The following is a 25,755-nucleotide window of genomic DNA, read 5'->3' on the forward strand; positions in this document are numbered from 1 at the left end:
ACTAACATTGTTATCAGCCGTTAGCAAGGATCCGAGGTAGACAAATTCTTCGACCACCTCGAGGGTATCCCCGTCTATCGTAACACTGTTTCCCAGGCGGGCCCTATCGCGCTCGATTCCGCCCACAAGCATGTACTGTCGGTATGTTCAGTCTAAGGGCGCAGATACACTGTACCATATATACTCAGTCATCGGGGAGAAACCGGAAGAATGTTGTTTTTTATATACTTTTTGTTCAAGCTACTTTCATCTCTAATAAAGACGTGTTTTTTCAATCGAGTATATTTTCACGTTTCCCACGCTAGTTTTTATTTCGCTGCGGGAGAAAATCCTTTCGTTGGTCATAATCCTTCCTACAGGTTATAGGCCCAGTCGCGGATCGTGAAATAGTGTAGCGGTTGTCCGGAAAAATCGGAATTTATCGGTCGTCGGTTCGGCGTGTTTTATTTGGTGCGGCGGCAGTGTGGTGCGCTCGGCGGAAAGTTGCCGATCGGGAGCAAAATGGCGGATGCAGGAAAGTTTTCGCTAGGGAAGCTCAACAACACGAATTACGCGACATGGAAATTTCAAATGGAAATGTTCCTCGTGCGCGAAGACCTTTGGCATGTTATTGAGGAGCCAAAGCCGCAACCTGAAACAGTGGATTGGGGGAAAGCCGACAAGAAGGCGCGAGCTACAATCGGATTGTGCTTGGAGCAGAGCCAGTACCCGGTAATCAAGGATTGTACTAGTGCGGTTACAGTGTGGGATGCTTTGAAAGCATACCACGAAAAATCGACGGTCGTTCGGTCAAAATTGGTTGACGAGTATCAGCGACGTTTGGCTCGAGAAGGGAAGTTGGCCGGAGGCGAACATGTTTTGAAGACGCAAAATGTAAGCAAAGACAAAACATGCTTCTTTTGCAAGAAACCCGGACACTTCAAGAAGGACTGCAGAAAGTGGCATGCAGCAAAAGATAAGCAGAACGGTCGGAATAATCATCCTCAAGCGAAGGTCAAGCAAGCAACAAATGTGCAAGCGGTGAGTTTTTTCGCTCAGGAGGAGACGCATGTCACCTGTGCAGCAGTGAAGCTCAATCGATCGTGGGCGGTGGACAGTGGCGCATCATGCCACATGACCGGGAGCAAAAGTTTTTTCGACGCTATAGAGCATTCGTCGAGTGTGCAGGTGATGATGTCGAATGGAAAGTGTACACGATCAGACGGGCATGGCACTGGTTCCGTGGCAGGTATCAACGGTGCGGGAAATCAGGTGGATATTCATCTGCAAAACGTCCTATACGTACTTGAGCTCGACAGTGGACTGTCGACAGTGGACTGTCGGTAAGTAAAATTACCGATAACGGCTTCGAAGTTCTTTTCAAACGGAACAGTGTTGAGATCGTCGACCATATGGGCAAGGTGGTGACGGTAGGTGGTCGTAGTGGTGGTCTGTATGTGCTCAATAACTCGGAGCGTGCAGCGGTCGCTGCAGGACGACGTCACACTATGCATTGCCAGCATACGTGGCATCGGAGATTCGGTCACCGGGATCACACGGCTTTAAACCGAATTAAGAAGGAGAACTTGGCCACCGGCATGGAGCTGGTGAATTGCGGCATAAAGTGCATATGCGAGCAATGCTTGGAAGGGAAGATGGCTCGCCTGCCATTTCCACAGAAAGCAGAAATAAAAACAACTGAACCACTAGAGCTTATCCACACTGACCTGTGCGGACCGATGAGCAACGTCACGCCCGGTGGAAATAAATATTTTATGGTACTCATCGATGATTACAGCAGATATCTAGTGTTGTATCTGCTGAAGGACAAGGTGGAAGCAAAACAGTGTATCAAAAGTTATGTCCGTCTAGTCGAAAATCAGTTCAACCGGAAGCCACGAATCATCCGTTCAGACCGCGGTGCGGAGTTTGTCAACAAAGAGCTACAACAGTTCTACAGCGAAGAAGGAATAGAGATGCAGCTGACCGCTGGGTATTCACCGCAGCAGAACGGCGTCGCTGAGCGACGGAATCGCTACCTCCAAGAGATGGCGGTTTGTATGCTGCTTGATGCGGGACTCGAAAAACGATACTGGGGTAAAGCGATTGCGGCAGCCAGAATATCCAGAATCGTCTACCTTCGCGGGTTGTGCAAAAGACACCAATGGAATTATGGTGCGGTGTGAAACCGGACTTGAGCCACCTCAAGGTGTTCGGATGCAGCGCGTTTGTCTACGTGCCGGACGTCAAGCGAAGAAAATTGCAAAACAGAGCGGAAAAGTTGATCTTCGTCGGCTATGCCTGCGGAACCAAGGCATACAGGTTCCTTAACAAGCGGACTGGGAAAATAACCATCAGTAGAGACGTTAAATTTCTTGAGCTTGGACCTGAGTTGCAGGAGGAGTCTAGCGGTAGCCCAATGAAGAGGGCAAAAGCAAGAGGTAATACTTCAACCGAGCAGAAGGGAGCAGTCTGTTCCGAAGACCTGATGGAGTTTCAGTTCAGCGGTGCAGAAGGAGGAAGCGAAGATAGTGAACAAGTGAGTGTTGATAGTGCGGATGTAGTGAGTGATTGCGATACAGAGCCGGACTTCCATGGATTCTCGGAACTTGACACCACTGTGGAAGAATTCCACGAAGCGGAAGACTCGACAGATAATGAAGATTTGTATCACGGTGAAGACAACGGTGAATGTGAACAGCCGCCGCGTAGATCGCAGCGGGAAAATGCAGGTGCAATTCCGAAGAGATACGACAACTTCGTCGTGGGCGTAGCTAAGATCGAGGAGCGCGATCCGAGCAGCTACAATGAGGCAATGAAAAGTGTAAATAAGTCGGAGTGGTCAAGAGCAATGGATGAAGAATATCGATCCCTAATGGCAAAAGATACTTGGACACTTGTTCCTTTGCCACCGGGTCGTCGTGCTATCGGTTCGAAGTGGGTCTATAAAAAGAAGAAGGACGCAACCGGGCGCACAGTGCGATTCAAGGCACGCATGGTTGCCCAAGGTTATGCCCAGCGGTTCGGTGAAGATTTTAGTGAAGTGCACGCACCGGTAGCTTTGCAACAGACATTCCGTGTTCTGCTTACTGTTGCGGGTCATCAAGGACTCCAAGTACGGTATGTAGACGTTAAAAATGCATACTTGAATGGGGTGTTGCAAGAAGAAATTTTTATGCGTCAGCCCCCGGGTTATTCAGTGTCGGGCAAAGAAGAGCTAGTGTGCAAATTGAACCGGAGTCTTTACGGACTTAAGCAGGCCGTTAGGGTCTGGAACTCGACAGTGAAGGAAGTGTTGATTGGTCTTGGGTTCCGCCAGTCGGAAGCGGACGCATGCCTGTTTATCAAACGATGCAGTGGCGGCGAGTGGATTTATGTGTTGATTTATGTCGACGATATGATTATCGTCTGCAAGAATGGACAGCGGATTACACAGCTGGAACGAGAACTGCAGCAGCATTTTGAAATTTCTTCCCTCGGTGAGGTGCAGCTGTTTCTTGGCATTAATGTAACAAAGGATAAGCAGGGAGTATATTCTCTGAGTCAAAAGTGTTTTATTCATGAGGTTGCGGATCGATTCGGTCTTGCTGGTGCGAAGACGTCTAAGTACCCACTAGATCCCGGGTATTTCAGACTGGACGCTGGTGAGCCACTGGCTGACAACATTCAATATCATAGTCTCGTCGGTGCGTTACTATACATAGCTACGAATACAAGACCGGATATAGCAGCGGCGATCTCGATCCTTAGTAGAAAGACCAGCCAGCCTGCACAACGGGACTGGCTTGAGTTAAAGCGTGTGGTGCGCTATCTTGTAGCCACACAAAACCATCAGCTAAGGTTGAGCAGTGACCGTACGAAGAACCTTTCGCTGATCGGGTACAGCGATGCCGACTGGGGCGGTGACACAACTGACCCGAAGTCCACCAGCGGATTTGTGTACTTGGTCGGTGATGGAAGCGTAAGTTGGGCAAGCCGTAAGCAGGGTTGCGTAACAACATCAACGATGGAGTCAGAGTATGTCGCGTTGTCCGACGCCGGACAGGAAGCGATTTGGCTGCGAAGGTTATTGGCGGAGTTGGGACACAAACAGCAGTCACCCACAGTCGTCAACGAAGACAATCGTAGCTGCATTGACTTCGTGTCGCTGGAAAGGCAGAACAAAAGGAGTAAACATATCGATACTCGATACCACCACGCTAAGGACCTATGTGCTCGGGGAGTGATTCAGTTACGCTATTGCCCATCGGAAAAAATGGTGGCTGACGTTTTTACTAAGCCGCTTGGACCGATTAAGATGCAGCAATTCAGAGAGGACCTTGGACTACGTCAGGATCAAGGGTCCAGTGTTCAGCGAGGAGGAGTGTCGGTATGTTCAGTCTAAGGGCGCAGATACACTGTACCATATATACTCAGTCATCGGGGAGAAACCGGAAGAATGTTGTTTTTTATATACTTTTTGTTCAAGCTACTTTCATCTCTAATAAAGACGTGTTTTTTCAATCGAGTATATTTTCACGTTTCCCACGCTAGTTTTTATTTCGCTGCGGGAGAAAATCCCTTCGTTGGTCATAATCCTTCCTACATGTACTTTGTCTTTGACGCATTCACCACCAGTCCAACTTTTGTTGCTTCACGTTTCAAGCGGATGTACAGTTCTGCTACCTTTGCAAATATTCGGCCGACAATGTCCATGACATTGTCATCCGCGAAACAAATAAATTGACTGGATCTGTTGAAAATCGTACCCCGGCTGTTACACCCGGCTCTCCGCATAACACCTTCTAGCGCAATGTTGAACAACAGGCACGAAAGTCCATCACCTTGTCTTAGTCCACGGTGCGATTCGAACGAACTGGAGTGTTCGCCCGAAATCTTCACACAGTTTTGCACACCATCCACCGTTGCTTTGATCAGTCTGGTAAGCTTCCCAGGGATGCTGTTCTAGTCCATAATTTTCCATAGCTCTACGCGGTCTATATTGTCGTATGCCGCCTTGAAATCAACGAACAGATGATGTGTTGGGACCTGGTATTCACGGCATTTTTTGAAGGATTTGTCGTACAGTAAAGATCTGATCCGTTGTCGAGCGGCCGTCAACGAAGCCTCCCACGAACTCATTCACTAATAGTGACAGACGTCGGAAGATGATCTGGGATATCACTTTGTAGGCGGCATTAAGGAAGGTGATCGCTCGAAAGTTCTCACACTCCAGCTTGTCGCCTTTCTTTTAGATGGGGCATATAACCCCTTCCTTCCACTCCTCCGGTAGCTGTTCAGTTTCCCAGATTCTGACTATCAGTTTGTGCAGGCAAGTCGCTAGCTTTTCCGGGCCCATCTTGATGAGTTCAGCTCCGATACCAGCCTTACCAGCTGCTTTATTGGTCTTTAGCTGTTGGATGGCATCCTTAACTTCCCTCAAAGTGGGGGCTGGTTGGCTTCCATCGTCCGCTGAACTGACGTAGTCATCTCCTCCGCTGCCTTGACTTTCACTGCCTGTACTCTCAGCGCCATTCAAATGTTCCTCGTAGTCCTGCTTCCATCTTTCGATCACCACACGTTCGTCCGTCAAGATGCTCCCATCCTTATCCCGGCACATTTCGGCTCGCGGCACGAAGCCTTTGCGGGATACGTTGTGCTTCTGATAGAACTTGCGTGTTTCTTGAGAACGGCACAGCTGTTCCATCTCCTCGCATTCCGCTTCTTCCAGGCGGCATTTCTTTTCCTGAAAAGGCGGGTCTGCTGTCTCCGCTTCCGTCTATAACGTTCCACGTTCATCCGGGTACCTTGCTGCAGCGCGACCGCCCACGCTGCGTCCTTCTCCTCTAGAATCTGTCTGCACTCTTCGTCGAACCAATCGTTCCGTCGACTTCGTCTCATATACCGGACGTTGTTCTTCGCTGCATTCCAGCAGTCCTCAAGGGGGGTCCCATCGAGCTCACCCTCTTTCGGCAACGTTGCCTCGAGATGCTGCGCGTATGCAGTGGCGACATCAGGTTGCTTTAGTCGCTCCTAGGTCGTACCGCGGCGGTCGTCGGTACCAAACATTGTTGATGACGGATAGTTTTGGGCGCAGTTTAATTACCGATAAATCGACGGGCCTGTCTAATTACAAATCTTATACCATCATTACAGAAAGTTTGTTGCTTTGTTGGCGTTCATGGTATAGCAATTTTTACTAACATCAACAAATAGATCAATGTCCATGAAAAAATCGATTTTTTATTTATTTAGAACATGCAGGACCCGGATCCATTGAGTAAATACAAGCTGCGCTTTTGGATTGCAAGAACACCTTTTGGAGAACATATTTACAAATTATTTTAAAACCCAGAGGACTATTGCCGTGTGTAAGATTTTCGTGCAAAAAACCCCTCGGTCGTATCCGCGAGGTGTTTTAAAAATCATCAGTCCTGTCGTCCTGCGTTTTGATTCCAACCCTGTTCATAATGACGTTTGTGTTGTCATCGGCAAGGCGATTTTGACAGCATGCGTCACGTCATGACGGCTTGGTGCTCTGATGGGCTTCGATGCGTCCACCCAGCTTTTTATGTTGCGAGTGAGCGAGCAAGAGTGAAAGAGCCAAGGTGCCTATAGTTAGTGGAGGTGCTGTAACAAGTACAGTTTGTGGACAAATGTAGCGGCTCCTCGCCATGGTAAGGGACGAAAAAATCTCGGAAATTTATGTTGCGTGTACAAACATTGCCACGTGCTCCGGAATAATTTCGTTGTCAGGTGCAGGAATCATATCTGTGAATGGCTCCATGCGATGCAAAAAGATTATTTATTGACGAAAGTACCAGTCTACATTCGAACAAAAAATGATCTCATTTTACAAATTTTAATTTAAGCAAAATTTGTAAGAATTGACAATGTTTGTAAACAAAACGACCCGCAGCATAACATGGCCGCCGAGTTGCTTTTTGCAAACTGGACCACCCTTTATATTATAGACACCTTGGAAAGAACCTTCCACACAACATCAGCCATCATATCCCCCTAATCCTAACAGCCCATCAGCAAGCCAGACGACGACGACGAGAAAGGGGAAAGTGTCGCAGACCCTCCGAAATAGTGAAAAAGGAAGCGAAGCGGTCACGAACGGCAGTTTTTGACAGATTTTTCCGTGTTTGTAAACAGTTTGAAAATCGATATCCTCGTTTCGGGACAATACTTCCGGCCGACGGGCGAAGAATTTCATGTGAAATATTTTCGTGTGTCGCAAGAAGCTGCTGCCGTAGCCAACAATTTATTCGCGGCGGTGGTGAGAGGTGGAAACAGCATAGTAGGCATCGAGGAGTGCTGGTCGCTGATGGGAAAATAGTGAACGCAGCTCACTTAGATGTGAAGTTTTTTTTTTGTGTTTCTTGAGGAGTTGGCTTCGCTTTCTCGAGCATAGCGATTTCGTCGAAGCTAGCGGAGTAGGCGGGGGAAGGAGAACCTTGAGAGCCTCGCGTTTTTGTGTGTTCCTCCATCCCACATCTCTTCTTCGTTGTCGCAGCAGCAGTTGTCATAATTTCCAAGGCATTGGTGTTTTGTGTGGCACAAACGAGACTTACGCGATTCGGGTCGTGAAAGGGCATCGACCGAAGGTGGTCATACCGACGGAACGACCGCCGGGTGCCAGTGGAAGATTTGATGACTGCCCTGGTTGCACCTGGGAACTAAACGGAGCAGCGCTTGGATCCGAATTCAAGGGGTGAACTCGGTAGCAGGGACCTTCCCGGAAACGGAAGACGATGGAACAACTGCAGATTCAAGCGACGGAGCTACCGTTCTGTCGGCTTTGCTTCACCCAGGGCGTCGAACTGTATGAGATCTTCCCGGGTGCCGCCAACGACAACGAATCTCTGCTCATAAAGATTATGGACTGCGTGACCGTGGCCGTAAGTAAATGAAAGTTTTATTTTGCTTAGTTTAGAAGCGGGTCAGTGGATTCCAATAGGGTTTATTACAATTATTAGAAATTTGTAAGCTTAAGAATAACATATGATTTATAATAATTCGACAAATCTTAGGTTTTATCATATCTTTTTAGGGGTATTAAAATCGATTGATTGGTTTCAAAAAGGAGACTCCTGAACTGAAACTATTCATGACATGATAGATCAAAATTGTCAGTCGAAAACCATTAAGCCATATTTCAAACTTATTTCACAGTTTTCTAAGTTTCTACAATCATACAATTCGTTTACCTGTAGATATTCGAAATTAGAACTATTGATGACAAAATGTTCAAACAAAATTTTAACAGAAAATATTCTGTTGATAAAACTCGATCAAATCGCAATTTTCCGTACTAAACGTAATAATATAATTGTTATATCTCAATGATTTTATTAGGCCTTGAAAAAAAATTATGTGTACTTCAAAAATACATACGTTCTAGGGTTATGGTTTAGGGTCATTGAATGGCTAGCAGAAATTAATAATTAATTTTAATTTGTTCCAACGCTCTCTTAAAAGCATCTTTTAAAGCTGGTTGTATTTTATTTTGCTTTCTATTTCCATTTGTTTTTAAGAACATAAACTGAGATCTAAAATCACAGCAAATATTATTTTTTGATATCGTATTATTGAAAGCAGAACTATTATTTCCCATTTTCATTGAGAGATTTCACGGGATGTTTACATATCTGCCCCTTTCAATATCTATAGAAACGCGAAGGATGAATGGCATGCTACAAAAATCTAAAAAAATATTTGTTCCATGACAGGGCATGAATTGCTTTATTATCTGCTTTATTTTTGTGTTTTTTTATCACTTACAACTCGGTGATTTAATGGAATATAATTAATTTATCGACTAGTCACTATTCTTCGCATATATCCAATAAAATAATAAAATAAAGCACAACATTCTTTCATGACTGTCTTTCTTGCGAAATTGATCAAAGAACCCACTATTCTTTCAATTGTTCGCCTGTAATAGAAAAAGGTGCTATGGTCTCTTTCATATGATGATCACGACTTTTTCCAGTACTGATTGAAAGATATTTCTCGGCTTCTAATTCTCTGGATTGATAATAAATATGATAAAGAGTCACTTGATTCTTATTTCATACAATCTACTTTCTCATATTTGACAGGATAATTAAAAAAGAAAAGGCGTAATCTGAATAGGCTATTAGACTACGTGTTCCATGTTTGATTAATGCTATCATCCTTATTTGCTATGGTACAATTTAAGTTATTATAAATTAAATTAATACATTTCAATTGCCTCTGACAGTTAAATTTTTCCTCTGGTTCAATTGAACCATGAATTAAAAATTATCCTATTCTTTAACTTAAACTAAACATAACCTAATAAATGAAGGGTACAAGGACAGATTTCTGTTTAAAATTAGAATTTATTTAATTGGGCAGTGTCGCTATATTAGGAATTGTATGAAATTCATTGATTCAGAATTATTTTCAAAATTTTATTTTGAGTCCTCTGAAGTGCCTTCTTTGTAGTATCTCAACAGGTCCATATCGGCACAGTAACAACATGGCTGGTCAGAATTTGTTTGTCAACCAAAAATTTGTTTTTAAAACATAGTTAAATACATTATTAGTTACATTTGGTTAGAATACCTTCAATGCGATGATAAAAGTTGATTTTTGAACTTCCTCGAGCTCGTGGTTCATCCTTCGCCGCCACACATCATCTTTTTGCAAACCGTCAAAGATGGTCCTAAGCAGCATTGTCTGCTACCGGTCTTATAAGCGTCTTTTACATGACACATTTGCTGCGGTGCTGGTGAATTTTGTTTGACCGCAGTCTGTTCTGGAGCCCGTAGTAGGCCGACTTCCACAGATGATGCGCTTTTGTATTTCACGACTAACATTATTATCAGCCGTTAGCAAGGATCCAAGTTAAAGGAATTTATCGACCACCGCGACGGTATCCCATCTATCGTAACACTACTTCCCAGGCGAGCCCTGTCGCGCTTGATTCCGCCCCAAAAGCATGTACTTTGTCTTCGATGCATTCACCATCGGTCAAACTTTTGATGCTTCACGTTTCAGGCGGGTGTACAGTTCTGTCACCTTAGCAAATGTTCGGCCGACAATGTCCATGTCATCCGCGAAACAAATAAATTGACTGGATCTGTTGAAAATCGCACCCCGGCTGTTATACCCAGCTCTCCACATGATGCGCAATGTTGAACAACATGCACGAAAATCCATCACCTTGTCTTAGTCCACGGCGCGATTCAAACGAACTGGAGTGTTCGTCCGAAATCTTCACACAGTTTTGCACACCATCCATCGTTGCTTTGATCAGTCTGGTAGCTTCCCAGGGAAGCTGCTCTGGTCCATAATTTTCCATAGCTCAACGCGGTCTATACTGTCGTATGCCGCCTTGAAATTAACGAACAGATGGTGCGTTGGGACCTGGTATTCACGGCATTTTTGAAGGATTTGTCGTACAGTGAAGATCTGGTCCGTTGTCTAGCGACCGTCAACGAAGCCGGCTTGATAACTTCCCACGAACTCATTCACTAATAGTGACTGACGTCGGAAGATGATCTGGGATATCACTTTGTAGGCGGCATTAAGAATGGTGATCGCTCGAATGTTCTCACACTCCAGCTTGTCGCCTTTCTTGTAGATGGGGCATATAACCCCTTCCTTCCACTCCTCCGGTAGCTGTTCAGTTTCCCAGATTCTGACTATCAGTTTGTGCAGGCAAGTGGCTAGCGTCGATGTGTCCTGACGTCGATAATGTCGGAGAAGTGCCGTCCATCAATCAGAATGTGGTCGATTTGTGATTCTGTTTGCAACGGTGATTTCCAGGTGTACCGATATGGAAGGCTGTGTTGGAAGTAGGTGCTGCGAATGACCATATTGTTGGAGGTGGCGAAATCAATTAGTCGTAGGCCGTTTTCGTTCGTCAGCCAGTGAGCGCTGAACTTCCCAATAGTCGGTCAAAACTGCTCCTCTTGGCCAACCAGAGCGTTCAAATCACCTATGAAGATTTTGACGTCGGGGCTTGGGCAGCTGTCGTACTCACGTTCCAGCTGCGCGTAGAATGCGTCCTTATTATCATCAGTGCTTCCGGAGTGTGGGCTATGGACGTTGATTATGCTGAAGTTGAAGAACCGGTCTATGATCCTCAACCTGCACATTCTTTCATTGATTGGCCACCACCCGATCACGCGCCTTTGCATATCGCCCATCACTATGAAAGCTGTTCCCAGCCCCGTGTGTGTTGCCGCAGCTCTGGTAGATGTATGATTACCTCTAAACGATCGCACCATTGATCCCTTCCAATAAACCTCCTGCAGCGCTACGATGCCTTACGATCCTTATGCCGCTACGGTCCTTGAGCACATCGGCAAGCATGCGTGTGTTCCCGATGAAGTTGAGAGATTTGCAGTTCCACGAACCGAGCTTCCATTCGCTAGTCCATTTTCTTGTCGCAGTGGTCTTCACCGATTGTTCCGGTCCGTACTCTCTTGTTGATTATACGTTGCGCGAATTTTTTTAAAGGCTTGCTCGCAGGGTCTGACACCTTCTTCTTCTTCTTATTGGCATTACATCCATAAACTGGGACAGAGTCGCCCCGCATCTTAGTGTTCATTATGCACCTCCACAGTTATTGACTGCGAGGTTTCTAAGCCAAGTTAAAATTTTTGAATTTGTATATCATGAGGCTAGCACGATGATACTTGTATGCCCATGGAAGTCGAGACAATTTCCAATTCGGAAATTGCCTAGACCGGCACCGGGAATCGAACCCAGCAACCCTCAGCATGGTCTTGTTTTGTAGCCATCGGGGGTTATGGGGTTTATTTTATTCCTTTAGGTACGCGAAGTGCCAATAGTACGCTTTACTCAGCATTTGCCGTACTATTGCCATTGGATGTTAATGCTGTGTGTGGTTGTTGTTGTTGTTGATTTTTATTTAGGACCTTTTAACCATATTGGTTATTCGGGTCGCATTATAAGATTACAGAGTTTTATTGTTGAATTGTTGATTTTAATTTGTATAATGTGTAGCTGTGGTTGTTGACATCGGGCTAGGTCGTCCTGGTTAGTGGTAACGTGCTCTTCCTTCCTGGATCATACTGGGAGGATGGTAACGGCCCTGGCTGCCTTGATGGCCTGTTGTTTCAGTTGTTTTTTGATGATCGTCACTATCATGATGAGGAGTTGAATCCCGGCCATGATGATCAGGAGAGTCAGCTTCGTGTCGTGGTCTGCTAGTATACTGGTGTATACTTCTTGGATTTGGATGGTCGTTACTGCGTGATCTCCGTTTTGTGTGGTACCTTGGAGTCGTTGATTCCCATGTTGAGTTCGGCAAAGGTTGACGAGCTGGCGACTGGTTGAGGTACACTGATGATGATTGATTAAGGTTGATGTCTGTATATATATATGCTGGATATGCTGACTTAAGTTTTGTATGCCGGGTGTTGAGTTCATCAGTTTCGTGGTTGGTTTGCTTTGTTGTTAAATCAGCGTTTGCAGCTTTGTTTCTTTTAAAAAGTTGACAGTTTTTTGCAAACTGCTGGTGTCATCACCTAGTATCTCTTGTAGCGATGTGCCCAGTAGGTACTTTTGCCTTTCTTTGTCGTATATTCTGCAGTCAATAAGAATGTGTTCTACTGTGATTCTTATTCCACAGGATGGGCACATAGGTGGATCTTCCTTTTTTGCGAGGAAGCCGTGTGTGAGCTTGGTATGCCCGATTCTTAGTATTGTGATTGCACGATTAACATATCTATCGTTGACATAAGATGAGACCCACTCGAAAGGGGTGTTTTTATCCTTAGTTTGGTGGTGCTGCTGTTCCATTTGGCCACCAGCTGGATAATATCTTCGAGTTGACTAATCGTTTGAAATCTTCGTATGGGGTTTTTATCTCGGTAGGGTTTCCTAAGAGTGCTCCCTCTTTTGCTAGTTGGTCTGCTTTTTCGTTGCCGGTTATATTAACGTGAGCTGGGACCCAGCACAGTGTTGTGGTGCCGTTTTTTGTTTGTAGCATTTTTCTGATTTTGATTATCCAGGGGTGACTAGAGTTGTTGTTGGCGACGGCTTCTAAGACGCTTTTGGAATCGCTGAATATGACGTTTAATCCGGTGGGGCAATGTTCCAGGGCTTTGATGATGGCGAATGCTTCCGCACTGAAGATTGATAGGTGTGTGGGTAGGCAAGTGACGATATTTATATTGTTAGAATGTACGCTGCAGCCTACACCATCCTGTATTTTTTATCCATCCGTATATATGTGACGATGATATGGGTAATCGGTGTTGCAAAGTTCTTTGAATTGAATTTGTTTTGCTTTCGGGGGAAGTTTGTCAGGAATTCCGGTGTTAATTTGGAATACACGTTTTTCCCATGCTAGTGATTCTGCAGGGTTTTCGCTTTCAATGGTCATATGCGGGATGGAGAGTTCGTTCATTAGGTTTTTGGTATCATTTATGATTCGTAAATCCGATTTAAGTATTCCCCTGGCTTGTTGCCTTGTGCAGTAATCAATGGTTTTCTTGATTGATGCGAGGTGTAGTGGGGGGAGTCCGCTTTCTAAGAGTATGCTTTCTATAGGGCTGGAGTGAAAGGCTCCTGTGGCAAAGCGTATACCTTGGTGTTACAATGGTGCTAGCCGGTGAATATTTTGTCTGTTTGCACAAGTTAGTATGGGAGCTCCGTATAGTAATTTTGGTAGAATAGTCATCTGTAGGATATGAAATAGGTTTTTACTGTCGGCTCCGAAATTAGTTTTGCTGAGGCAGTTCATGATGTTTAAATGTTTTTTGACTTCGTCTCTAGTCGTTTTTGTGTGGTAGTTGTAGTTGAGGTTACGATCAAGCCACACTCCTAAAAGTTTTTGGTTGTTTGTGACTGCTATATCTTCGTTATCCAGTTTTGGCGGGGGTTGGTTTTGGAGTTTTTTCCTTTTTCCAATGTGCATGATTCCCGATTTTTGTGCGGAGATTTGGAATCTAGTTGCGTCGCTCCATTTTTGTATGCAATCTAGAGTTTTTTGTATTTTTGCCCGCGTCCATTCAGCGGATTTAGAGATGACAGCGATGGTGATGTCGTCAGCGTACATTTTTAAAAAGGTGTCCTTTGGGAGGTAGTCTCTGATGCTGTCGACGGCTAGTAGGAAAAAGGTGACTGCGAGAACGGATCCTTGTGGGACGCCATTCTCTTGAGTTTTTGTGTCGGATAGTTGATCTTCGTACCGCACTTGAAATTCTCTTCGTTCTAAGAAAAGCTTGCAGAATTGAGCCATGTTTCCGGAGATCTTCGCTTTTGCTAGTTTTTTTTAATATTAGTCTGCGCCAGGTGCGGTCATATGCTTTCGTTAGGTCCAGGAATATTATTTCTGCTTGTTTTTGGTTTTTTATGGCGTCTCTGCCAAAGCTGTCGATTTGGGAGATGACGTCAATTGTTAGGTGTCCTTTGCGAAAGCCGTATTGGGATTTCCCAAGAACTCCTTTGGTTTCTAAGTGGTTCATCAAGCGTTTATTTACCATGCGTTCAAATAGTTTGAGCACACAGCTAGATAGACAGATTGGTCTTAAATTGTTAGCTGTGTTTGGGCATTTTCCTGGTTTGGGTATCAGTACTAGTATCGATTTTCTCCATGGTTCCGGAAAGGTTCCGTTGAGCCAGATTTCGTTGTAGGCTTCTAGCAGTTTCTTTTTGATGTAAAACGGTAGGTGTTTGAGCATTGCGTTGTGGATTTCATCGGGGCCTGGTGAGGTTCCTGTAAGTCTGTCCAGCTGGAGTAGAAGCTCACTCATTGAATATGGTTGGCATAATTTTGAGTTACGGCTGCTTCTGAAATTGAGAGGCCGGCTTTCTTCTTTTTGCATCTTGGTTCTGAATTTGTGGGAGTATGCTTCATTTGAAGATTCTTTTTGGAAGTGGTCAGCTAAGTGGTTTCCAGGGGTTTTGATATGATTTTGTTTTCAGTGGCAATTGCCCATGTTCTTGATGCTGATTGTCCTGTTTTAGATATTGCAGGAATGCGGTTCCATATTTCTTTAGTTGGAGTGTTTTTGTTGATGGAGGAAGCAAACTTTTCCCAAGATTTTTGCTTCTCTTCTTTGATGATTTTCCGGCATTTATTTCTGGCGCTTATAAATTCGTTGTGAATTGCTTGGTAGAGGGGATCGCCTGGGTTTGATTTTTGCTTTTTTCTTAAAGCTTTCCTTTGCTTGATGGCTTCTGTCACTTTTGGGTTCCACCATGGAGCCGCTTTCGAGTACACTCGATTGAGGTTTTTGGTATTGATCGTAAGGCTGCTGATTTGATAGCTTCCGTTAGTTCTTCTATCGAGTGATTGGAGTTTGGAGGAATAAGCTTTTCAATTTCCTCTTCGAAAGTGTTCCAGTTTGCGGCGTCTATTTTCCATATAGCGGCTCGGTTTCTTTGTTCAAATTGTTCGAATCCTATTAGGATTGGAAAATGATCGCTGCCGTGTTGTCGTCTACAACAATCCAGTTTAGCTTATCCGCTAGGTCAGCAGAGCACAAAGTTAGGTCGATGCATGATGGTGTGTTGGTGTTTCTATTAGTATTTGCTGAGTGTATGAACGTGGGAGATCCATCGTTTAGTATAATTAGATTGTTATCGTTTATTATTGAGTCGATCATTTTTCCTCTTTGGTTTTCTTTTTTTTTTAGCCCCAACTGTTGTGGTGTGCGTTGAAGTCACCAGATAATACAAGGGGTTGTGGTAGGGAGTCTACAATGGTTTCCAATTCGTTTTTGTTGATTTGTTGGTTTGGTGATAGGTAGATGCTGCAGACTGTCATTTTCCGTGGTATGTTAATTTCTACAGCGACCGCTTCGAGGGTAGAGTTCGTTTGCAATTGTTTGGCTTTGATGCCTGTTTTAACTGCTATTGCTGTTCCACCTTGACCAGATGGTCAGTGGGTGCACCCAACCAGGGGATGGGAGATTTTAATACAGTTCTGCATAAGAACCTTACAGAAACTGTATAACAATTTGGCATATACAATTCTGTAAGCTTTTTATACAAATATTGTATTAAAATAATACAGATTTGTATTATTTTAATACAATATTTGAATAAAAAGCTTACAGAATTGTATATGCCCAGATTCTATACAATAATTGTCAGATTTGTTTTTTGGGTGTGGAATAGGTTTCGTATCCATTTAGGCGAAAGTTTTGTGAAGAGTTGGTTCTTGTTTCCTGTAGCGTAATGATTTTTGGTTTGAATTTGCTGACTAAAAGTTGAAGATCCTCATATTGACTTCTTACTCCATTACAATTCCATTGCAGTATTTCTGTCATTATTTTTGTTGTTGTGTAGATAATCCGGATTCGAGTTTGGTGGTGTTTGGTATTCTGGTTTGTTTGTATCAGGGTTGCTGGTCCATGTGTTCGTCGGGTTGACCGTCGGTGTTTTCGGATTCTGAGTCGACGTAATCCACTTCCTTGGCTGGTGCCATCTTGTGGTTGGCTTTCTTTTTCCTGGGCGGTGAAGACGCGGGATTATCTTGATTTCTATGTTTGGGGGCGGATTTATATCCGTGTTGTTTTAGTATGTTTTCTAGCTTAGCGTAATTTTCTTGGAGTTTTTCGAGGTCTTTCTCTGCCTTTTTTCTTCTTGGTATACTGATGCAAGTTTTTCAAATTTGTTGTGGATGGCTTCGTAGTTTTCTTCCATTTTTCCGAACTTTTTTTCGTTTTCGTCCTGGTATTGCTTCAGCAGATTTTCGTAATGAGTGTCGTAGTCTAGTTTGATGGATTCTGCTTCTAACTGTTGGATTTGGTTACGATACAGATTGTTTTGTTCGGTCAGTTGTGCGATTTTTTCATCGGTCTGCCTCTTCAGTGATGATTTAAGGGTATCCGAATATGTTGATTTACCCTCGTTTTCCACAATTTTCCTTGCTTCCCAGAAAGAGATGTTTTTATTCACTTTCACTTTTGTAATGGCTTTTTCTTGCTTCAGGGTAGGGCATTCCTTAGAGAATGCGCCATGCTTGTTTCCACAGTTGATACATTTTTCGCTGCTGGTACATTCTTCGTGGTATAGTTCACCGCACTTGCTGCATTTTTTTTTTTCACTGGAACAGTTCTTACTTGTATGTCCGAATTTGAGGCACTTGAAGCACCTCAGCGGATTTGGGTATCATCGACGAGTTTCAAGCCCAATGTAACTTAGTTTCAGTTCACTTGGTGGCTTGGTGCCTTTGACAGTGAGGACAAAAATTCCCGTGGAGGTTTTATTTTCTTCTCTTCCTTTCATAATTTGCTTCACTTCAGTTATTCCCTGTTCCGAGAGCATCGCTAGTATATGCGTATCACTATCTTCCCTAACATCGCGACAGAAAACGACCACTTTGCACGAATTTAGGGTTTACGTAAACGTTGACCGTTATTCCGTCGGTCATCTTTTCCATTTTAGCCAGATTTCTTGCCTGGCATTCGTTCTTCACCGTCACAAAAAATTTTCCATCGCGGTTTTTTTTTGCACTGTGGACTTCACCACCGCTTTGGATGAATGTTGCCACTAACGCGGGAGATACACCATGGAAGTTTTTACCTTCCTCCTTCCTTTCCAGTACCATCACTTTTCCGGCGGGACGCTTATTTTGGTTGCACGCGGTTAATTACACAGCGGCGGTTGCTGATATTGCAGTTTTACTGGATCGTTCGGGTTGTAACACGACACTTCACTTCGATTGAATTTATTGTTAACGTTATTGAACGTGTCGATCGCGAAATACACCTGTTCTCAACCGTGGTTAGGCAACGAATGACTGTGTTTGGTAAAGTTTACAATGCTTTCCATTAAGGTGGCTCAAAGCTGAGGTAGGAGCGGCATAGGAGCCACCAAACTTGGGTCGCCTCCGGCTTGGTAGACAAGTGGTGCCACCCTGTTGCAGGAGGGTGTACACCATACTGAATGAGGACTGTCTATGTTGTGAGATGATGGCATGGGGTACCTCCTGCAGGGTACATGTGGCACATGTGCCAGTGTGCTAGGAGTATTGAGGCGGATACGTGCACTGCTGTCATACGCTTAGTTGTCCCATGTTTGCTGGGATTTCCTATGTACATGGGACAGTATAACGGCAGTGCACTTGTGTACATCATGTGGGGGCGCAATGCCCAATAGTCATCCCCCGAAGTATTGCTTAATTGCGGGCCGGGGGAATGACTGAAGAGGATTTTTATTAGGTTGTTTTTAGTGGGTCAGGCTCAGGAGTGGTGATCCCATCCCCACGCTACCTGGATTCGCCTCCCCAGATGTCTGGTTGCAGATTTCCATTACCTTCGTAAAAAAAATAAAGATCTTAAGTGCGTGAAATTAGGGTACTTCGCGGTATAAATCAACGCCTGTAGGTCAGAATCTCCCGGCATCCCATATGGCGTTGCACAGGGGTCGGTTCTGAGTTCCACGCTCATCCGCAACATTTTTACAAGTGATACGGTTAAGGTCGACGGAGTTGTATATGCTCCAGCTCCAGCAGAAGTTGCGCATTAAAACGATTAAAACGAACGCATCCAAAACTCAGGCAATATTTTTCACACGAAAAAGGGCTCCAATACGTCTTCCTACGTCTGGAGTTAAAGTCAACGAAATTAAAATTCCGTGGTAGAACGAGGTCAAATATCTGGGACATAAACATAAATCAAAGCATCAATAAAGCCAATGGTCTGATGCGTTCCTTGTACTCAATGATCAACCGAAGATCGTCTCTTCAAGTGGCCAATAAGCTGCTGCCCTTCAAATGTGTTTTTAGACCAATCCTTACATACGGTTGTCCCGTATGGCAAAACTGTGCTCTATCCCATCTGCGACGTCTGCAAATCAAGCAAAATAATCTGTTCAAAATGATCTTCGAGTTGGATCCGTGGTTTCCAACACACGACCGTCACCAACTAACGGAAACTAAAACAATCATCGACTTTGTCCAGAAGATGTGAGACAAGTTTCGATGCTTCTGTGAAGTATCAACTAATCCGCACATCGTGGATCTTTTCCCCTAAATAACAAAGCTGTGATAATCCAGTATGTAATTAGTTAATAAGTTAAATTGATTTCTAGGGTTTTTGTCATTAGCTTTCCCCTATCAGATAGACCGTATCAGAAACTCTCAAATTCTTAATTGGAAAATTATTAAATAGCAGTTGTAGGTAAGACAAATCTTTGCTAAACGCATGTATTAACACAAAATTAAATTTATTCAATTAAAATGGGTCATATTAAATTAAATTAAATTAGAAAAAAGTAAAGCGTGTTCTATCTTATTTTCCGCTGGTTCAGTGATCCAATTAAACGAACGCCGTCCTATAATGTACACTCCTTTACATAAATAACATTTCTGACTTTCGTAGATAACGTTCGATGATGACTACAATTCGTACATCTGCGCCAAATGTGTCACAACAATCGAAGAATTTTACGAATACAAGGAAAAATGCAAGGAAAATGACACGCTTCTGCGCGAGAAGCGGAAAACTGTCGACCAGACCGCGATCTACAACGTGGTCAACATGCAACCGGAGGAAGAGATCGTAACCGCCAACGGGAGCAATGGTGCCGTCCAGGAATTGGCAATCGACGACCAGCAGATGGGCCTTGAGCACCGTATCAGTATAGAGGGAGGAGCCCCCCTGAACGGCAACATTATCGAGTTTAAGAAGCAGCTGTTCACCGCCTCCCCAGAACAGCTGGGCATTTGGATTTGCGTAGCTTCCGGCAGTGACATCCAGTGTCCTGCCATGATCCAGGTCGACGAAAACGTTCAGGTTGGTTTCGCAATTTAATCGTGCTCTTAATCAAACTAACGATGCTTGTTCTTTGTAGGTCGTAGCAGAGATCGGGCAACACAATCACGGACTTCCAGTATCGGTAACGGATAATCCTCCACAGGAGTCGAAATCCCAGTTGGCTCCCCCGCAGCCCCAGCCGCAGCCTCCACAGCAGCAACAGCAAGTGGCTCAGGCTCCAGCACAACAAACTATTGTTACTGGGCCTCCAAAGCCTGCCGTCGTGGCCAGTACCAGCACCCCAGCTCCCAGTGGTGCCAGCAAGAAGCGCAAAGCAAAGGACCAGCCCAGTAAGAGGAAAATTTCCAACGACATTCTTGTCGGGGACGGGTGGCTGGTAGACGTTGAAAGCCAGCAACGCCATCACTATCAGTTGGTCACGAAGGACGGTTATCAAACGTTCCTGATTTTCAATGGGTATCGTTTCCGCACCCAGCAGAAGATTCGTAATGGTATTGCTTCATGGAAATGCGCCTGGAATGGGCGCAAAGGATGCCAGGCGGTGCTGCACATCACCGAGGACTACCAGAAGGTGAAAGAGGTCGGCAATCCGCACAACCACGAACCATCGTTGCGTGACCGGATGATTTGCGGTGCGAAACCGACCAACGGTAGTGACGCCATCCTGCTTGCCTCCGACGGGGAGGAAAGCTTGCATGCAGGGGCTGAATTGCAGCAAATTACCATCGCTGCGACCGTCGGTGGACACGGTGAGTTTCCGATAATGAGCGTTAGGCATCAATTTTACTCGACCTGTCGCCAGTTTCCACTCAGATATTAACTTGCGTTGCTTAGATTCTCTGAAGAAACTATTTATTTTCTGTTGAAAGAATATGATATACTTCGAAGTAGGACATACGTAAACTACAAAACTGTAAGTCGATAAAGGAACCGCATTTCCGAGAACCGTTAATCGTGCGCCAATAATGGGCCTGGTGCAAACTACGGTTCGTTTGCCTTATCATGCATCGTCTTCCGTCTGTATCAGACAATATGCAGCATCTTTCTTCTAGAAACATCAAGCAAAATTGGTTCTTTACGAGCATTATCCTGGTTTTCAGGTCTAATTGAGATGGTGAAAAATTTGGTGAGAGTAAAATTGAAGTGGTCGATGTGAACCTGTGGCAGAAGTAGAGCACAGAGGCAGAGTCCATTCTGCTCAGTTGATAACTGCTCGTCACCAATCCTTCAGTCTTCAGAGAGCCCGCAAAGTATCTTCCATCTGATCGACCCACTTTACTCAGATCTTTTGTACTCTTTGAACCACTACCAAAAATATTCCCATAAAAATTGTGATCCGAAGTTTGAGTTCGTACGGTATGTAGCTTTCAAGCCAATAAATATTTGATGTAGGGGACCAGGGGGCATTATGAACACCCGGGGCAGATTGGACACCCCCAATATTCTTGTTAATTCAATCATTTTTCTACTTTCAATGCAGCGAACTCTATAATCCTTCCACAAACAACTAATTTATAGCGTAGAAGTCATTGGTTTATCTCCTTAGCGCATAAATTTGACAAAAAAGTTAGAATGTCTTCCAAATGATTAAAAATTATAAGTTTCACATCCCATAAAATAAGCTTTACTTTACGATAGAAGATGATTTCTCAATTATTAGTCATCCCATAGCAAAATTCTGTTAATTACAGTGCTCTGGCATGTATTTGTGAAAAGTTTCCTTGATTTTTACAAAATTTCCAACAGTTTTAAAATATGTTCACCTGTTGGGGCAAACTGTATATGGGGGCGGAACTGACACCTTAAAAATTAAAAACATAACCTCAAACTCATCGAACTAGGCTTTCATATCGTGTTATCATGGTGCGGAATTATAATTCGCTATAAAAGTTCCAGTACATGACATATATACCATAGAAGTCGCTAAAAGTCCACCAAAAAAGGAAGTGTTTTGTATAGATTTGGAAATCTCGTTGGCAAGTTGATCGGTACAACCCATTGGAAAAATTGGCGATGCCAGTAAGGTGGATAAGAGCATGCATAGATTATGCAATGCTTGGAGGAGAGACGATTGGGGAGGGGTCTTGCAATAAGTTTAAAATAGAAAACGACCATATGTGACCTCGCTTAAGAGAGAAATAAATTTTCGGATGTTGATGATTCAAACACAATGACAGGAAGATGAACAATTCGGTAACATTTTTGTTGGATGATCCATAGAATAGGTTACGATGGCATATAATCACGAGTAGTAGCACATATGACAAAATTTTGAGAGAAATAGTGCTTACGGTCACTGGTAGTTCTTGCTGTACTTGCACACTACAGTTACATTCTTCATCAGGGAATCATTTTTTTTTTGGAATGCGCCTGCGAAACAAGCGACAAAAGAGAACCAACGACAAAGCTTTGTTTTTCGGAGATAATAGGGCTGTCCAATGAGCAGCTCGAAGTAGCTCGAAGTTGTTCCTGTCCTGCTCGTTTGTTTTTTTCAACAAATGGGCATGAGCAGGACAGGGAGAAACTTCGAGCTACTTCAAGCTCTCATTGGACAGCACTAATAATGACAAAGATCCGAAATTTTTTGTCAGCAACAAAAAAGAAGATAATCTTGTTGCTAACTTTTCATCCCGTTATTTTGCATTATTTCTAGTGAAAATTTCGGTTTTATGCTATCATAGTTTCTGCTTTTATGGAAATATTCGAGAATCGAACAATGATAACAAAATTAGCAGCGAATTTTCGGAAATATCAGAGCATGCAAGGCAAATGATTCTTGTCATATTGTGTTCAGGTTCTGATAAAGGTTTGTCGCTAGGTGCGTTTGTCAGTAACAAACTCTGTTGATGACAAAGAGTATATTGTTAGGCGTTGCTCGAATATTGATTCCCTGTTCTTCATACAATTCCACAGGAACCACAAGTGGCAGCAGCAACAGTTCGACCCTAGGCAGTGCCGTCACGGCCACGGTAACCGGAGGAGGCGGTGCGCACAGTTCCACCGTCGTCACGAGCAACTCGTTAGCGAATCTCGATGTGGTCACCACGTCGTCCGTCAGCCACGGTTCGTCGCTGGAGCACCTGTCCACGTCGGAGATCGTGGATTTCGTCCAGCAGAGCAGCAGCGGCAGCGATCAGCTGGTGACCACCGTCGTGGATGCCGATTCGCATCACGCGGCCGTCGTCGGGGGTGTCGGATCCGTCGTCAGCGTAGTGGAGGACGATGTTGGCAAGGATGACACCGGCATGTCGATGGACATCGAGGAAATCATACGCCCGCACGTGGTCCTGCACTCGACTAACGAATGAACTTAAACTGAGAAGCAACATTTACTAATAGAATCAGAATGTCACGACACAGATGGACGGAAACTTCGCCAGTGCGGAAATTCTCAACCCTAAAATATATATTTTTAAATTGTGTAGCATTGTAAGCGCTGGATCCTAGGGGTTTTAAGCAAGAAGACTAGTTTTTAAGAACTACGATTTAAGCTAAGCATTAGGAGTCGGACAACAGTATAAGTATGAACGTAGCCAGTAAGTACTACATAATAAGCCTCATTGTGTAAATTGCCAAACTTAATAAATAGTAATAAACAGCAAAAACTGTGTAGGATTTTTTTTATTAGAGAAATTTTCTTTCACTGGATGACATAATTAGGATTTTATTTTGGTATAAAACAATCATCCGCGAGCCATTCAGGTTTGAATAGGTACTTAGCCCTGTTTGTATTTGAGACAGCTAGGCTAGGACTTGATTTTAAGCAATTTCGCTTTTTTTTATTAGAACACAACTGGCTTTAACTGCCAGCTGCTTGTTTAAAATATGTTTCCATGTTTTTCTTGCCAGTTTAAATAGTACATGTTTTTATTTTACAGAAGAACAATGTATAGGACAGTTGTTTTGTTTTGAAATATCGATGTAAATAATTATTGACGTAAATAAAGGGTGCTGGGTGGATTTGCTTAGCTCTCCTTAGAAAAAAATTAGCCCCCCTAGAATTTTGAAAGTCAACTGGAAGTGATCTCAGTGTTCAACACATCTTCTTCTTCTTCTTCTATAGCTCTACTCAGTGGTAGTAAAATCAAAATTTTATCACAAAAAACTACTAATCAGTAGCCGCTAGGTTGTGAAGACCGCCTAAGGTCCTTCGTAGCTTAGTTGGTTAAAGCACCAGTCTAGCGTAATGAGGGTCGTGGGTTTGAGTCCCTTCGAAGGGATAGCGATTACCTCCAATGCATTTTTCAAATCAATATCTTTCACATAAAACTATGTTCGCACTACAGCCTGAATAACATGTTATTCAAATTAATCGGAATCGAACAAATCGGAATCGAGAGCGTTACGTTGGCATAGAAGATTTTTAACGTGAATAGCGTCCATCGGATTGAACGGATTTCCATTATAAACCCCTTAATCCAAAGTTTATTAGTACACGCTTTATATCCATCTGCGAGTTGTGGGGCTTGCCTAGGATGTGGTGGGGTTTGACAGTGGGCCCTATAAAAAGCTGCCTGTATCCGCAAGTAGGCCCACCAAAGCGCACAAGCCCTAGTCATGGTTTCAGGTGGGACACAAAACAGACCTGACACGACGGCCCTCCGACGAGACAGAAGGTTTGCGCAGGCCCAATAAGCCGCCCATAAAACCATTAAATACGAGCAATATAAGAAATAAAACGACTCAATATAATAGGCAACGAATAAAGGATCACAATTGGAAGCTTGGAACATGGAACTGCAAGTCGCTAGGCTTTGCAGGTTGCGACAGGATGATCAACGATGAATTACATCCCCGCAGCTTTGACGTCGTTGCGCTGCAGGAGATTTGCTAGACAGGACAGAAAGTGTGGAAAATCGGGCATCGAGCGGCTACCTTCTACCAAAGCTGTGGCACTACCAACAAGCTTGGAACCGGCTTCATAGTGCTGGGTAAGATTCGTCATTCCACTGCGGGACTCAAAATCGTCATCGGCGACATGAACGCACAGGTAGGAAATGCATAGACCGGATAGTCGCACACCGTATCGAATGACAACGGCCAACGATGCATAAACTTCGCAGCCTCCCGCGGAATGGTAGTTCGAAGCACCTGCTTTCCCCGCAAAAATATCCACAAGGCCACATGGAGATCACCTAACCAAGAAACGGAAAACCAAATTGACCACGTTCAAATCGACGGTAAATTCTTCTCCGACATCACGAACGTCCGCACTTACCGCAGTGCCAATATTGAATCTAACCACTTCCTCGTTGCAGTATAACAGCGCTCAAAACTCTCGACGGTGTACAACACGCGGCCCCACATTGGGCGACTACAAGACGGTAGACTAGCCCAAGGATACGCGCAGCAGCTGGAAGTGGCACTCCCAATGGAAGAATAGCCAAAGTATGCACGATTTGCTTCCATGATGCGTCTCTGAATTTCTCTGCTGGTATCGTTATCGGAGGTCACCAGTGAGCCCAAATACACGAGGTGGTTGGAGAATTTGTGTATTTGTAAATCGTGCGTACTTTGGACACCGCAAAACGCTTCGATCAAATAGAGTTCGCCGCCGTACCAAACTGACAATCTACAAAACGCTCATTGGACCGGTAGTCCTCTACCGATACGAGACCTGGACGATGCTCGTGGAGGACCAACGCGCTCTGGGAGTTTTCGAAAGGAAAATGCTGCGTACCATCTATGATGGGGTGCAGATGGCGGACGGTACGTGGAGGAGGCGAATGAACCACGAGTTGCATCAGCTGTTGGGAGAACTATCCATCGTTCACACCGCGAAAATCAGAAGACGGTGGGTCGGGCACGTAGTCAGAATGTCGGACAGTAATCCGGCGAAAATGGTTCTCGACAACGATCCGACGTTAACAAGAAGGCGAGGTGCACAGCGGGCAAGGTGAATCGATCAGGTGGAGGACGATTTGCGGACCCTTCGCAGACTGCGTGGTTGGCGACGTGCAGCCATGGAGAAGATTTTTTATACTGCACAGGCCACTCCGGCCTTAGCCTGGTAATAAAAAATAGAATAACAGTGCGAAGAGTCCCGTAAGGTTAA

The 25,755-nt window shown here is 44.2% G+C and overlaps 1 protein-coding gene across 1 annotated transcript; it reads left to right on the forward strand.

The window, feature by feature from the left end:
• Positions 1-6,930: 6,930 nt before the first annotated feature.
• LOC134223235 (uncharacterized) lies at positions 6,931-23,305 on the forward strand. Its single transcript, XM_062702385.1, has 4 exons — positions 6,931-7,865; positions 19,305-19,718; positions 19,777-20,449; positions 22,614-23,305. Exons 1-4 carry the CDS (start codon positions 7,719-7,721, stop codon positions 23,006-23,008), a joined length of 1,629 nt encoding a protein of 542 aa, XP_062558369.1. The 5' UTR covers positions 6,931-7,718; the 3' UTR covers positions 23,009-23,305.
• The last annotated feature ends 2,450 nt before the right edge of the window (positions 23,306-25,755 follow it).

This window comes from Armigeres subalbatus, chromosome 1, assembly GCF_024139115.2.
Source record: "Armigeres subalbatus isolate Guangzhou_Male chromosome 1, GZ_Asu_2, whole genome shotgun sequence".
Classification (NCBI taxonomy): domain Eukaryota; kingdom Metazoa; phylum Arthropoda; class Insecta; order Diptera; family Culicidae; genus Armigeres; species Armigeres subalbatus.